Here is a 1,095-nt window from a genome sequence, read left to right as displayed (position 1 = left end):
CCTGCTCATCACACAGCTCGTCCTCACCACCATCCTGGAGATCTTCATTACCGGCACCTTCCTGGCCAAGATCGCGCGGCCCAAGAAACGCGCCGAGACCATCAAGTTCAGCCAGAACGCGGTGGTGTCGCAGCACGACGGCAAGACCTGCCTGATGATCCGCGTGGCCAACATGAGGAAGAGTCTCCTCATCGGCTGCCAGGTGACTGGGAAGCTCCTCCAGACCCACCTCACCAAGGAGGGGGAGAGCGTCCGGCTCAACCAGCTCAACGTGGACTTCCAGGTGGACACGTCCTCCGACAGCCCCTTCCTCATCCTGCCCCTCACCTTCTACCACGTGGTGGACGACTCCAGCCCCCTGCGGGACGTGTCGCTGCGCACGGGGGACGGCGACTTCGAGCTGGTGGTGATCCTCAGTGGCACCGTGGAGTCCACCAGCGCCACGTGCCAGGTGCGCACGTCCTACCTGCCCGAGGAGATCCTCTGGGGCTACGAGTTCACCCCTGCCATCTCCCTCTCGGCCAGCGGCAAGTACGTGGCCGACTTCAGCCTCTTCGACCGCGTGGTGAAGGTGGCGGCGCCATGTTGTCACCACGAGACTGTGCGGTTCGGGGACCCCGAGAAGGTCAAGCTGGAGGAGTCGCTGCGGGAGGCCGAGCGGGAGGGGGAGGGGGCACCGCTCAGCGTCCGCATCAGCAACGTCTGAGGAGCTGGAGGTGGCACAGGTGACACCGGCCCTGAGGTGACACCAACGGCTGGAGGAGCCACCGGCACCTGGAGGCGTCAGCGAGGCTGGAGGTGCCACCAGCGACTGGAGGTTCTGCCAACCTGGAGGTGTCACCAGGGGCTGGAGGTGCTACAAAGGACTGGAGGTGTCACCAAGACTGGAGGTGTCACCAGCCTTGGAGGTGCCACCAACGACTGGAGGTGTCACCAGGGGCTGGAGGTGCTACAAAGGACTGGAGGTGTCACCAAGACTGGAGGTGTCACCAGCCCTGGAGGTGTCACCAAGGGCTGGATGTGTCACCAGCCCTGGAGGTGCCACCAACAACTGGAGGTTCCACCAATCTCAAGGTGACACCAATGCCTGGAAGT

The 1,095-nt window shown here is 63.8% G+C and overlaps 1 protein-coding gene across 1 annotated transcript in view; it reads left to right on the top strand.

The window, feature by feature from the left end:
- Positions 1–706, top strand: part of KCNJ10 (potassium inwardly-rectifying channel, subfamily J, member 10) — a 1,126-nt gene extending 420 nt beyond the window's left edge. The window contains 2 exon segments of the mRNA XM_009081864.1: positions 1–2; positions 4–706. The exon segment at positions 1–2 is cut by the window's left edge and continues 420 nt beyond it. Coding sequence (XP_009080112.1) covers positions 1–2; positions 4–706 — 705 coding nt within the window.
- Positions 707–1,095: the final 389 nt, after the last annotated feature.

This window comes from Acanthisitta chloris, unplaced genomic scaffold (assembly GCF_000695815.1).
Source record: "Acanthisitta chloris isolate BGI_N310 unplaced genomic scaffold, ASM69581v1 scaffold2699, whole genome shotgun sequence".
Taxonomy (NCBI): domain Eukaryota; kingdom Metazoa; phylum Chordata; class Aves; order Passeriformes; family Acanthisittidae; genus Acanthisitta; species Acanthisitta chloris.
This window is presented reverse-complemented; position numbering and strand designations above follow the sequence as displayed.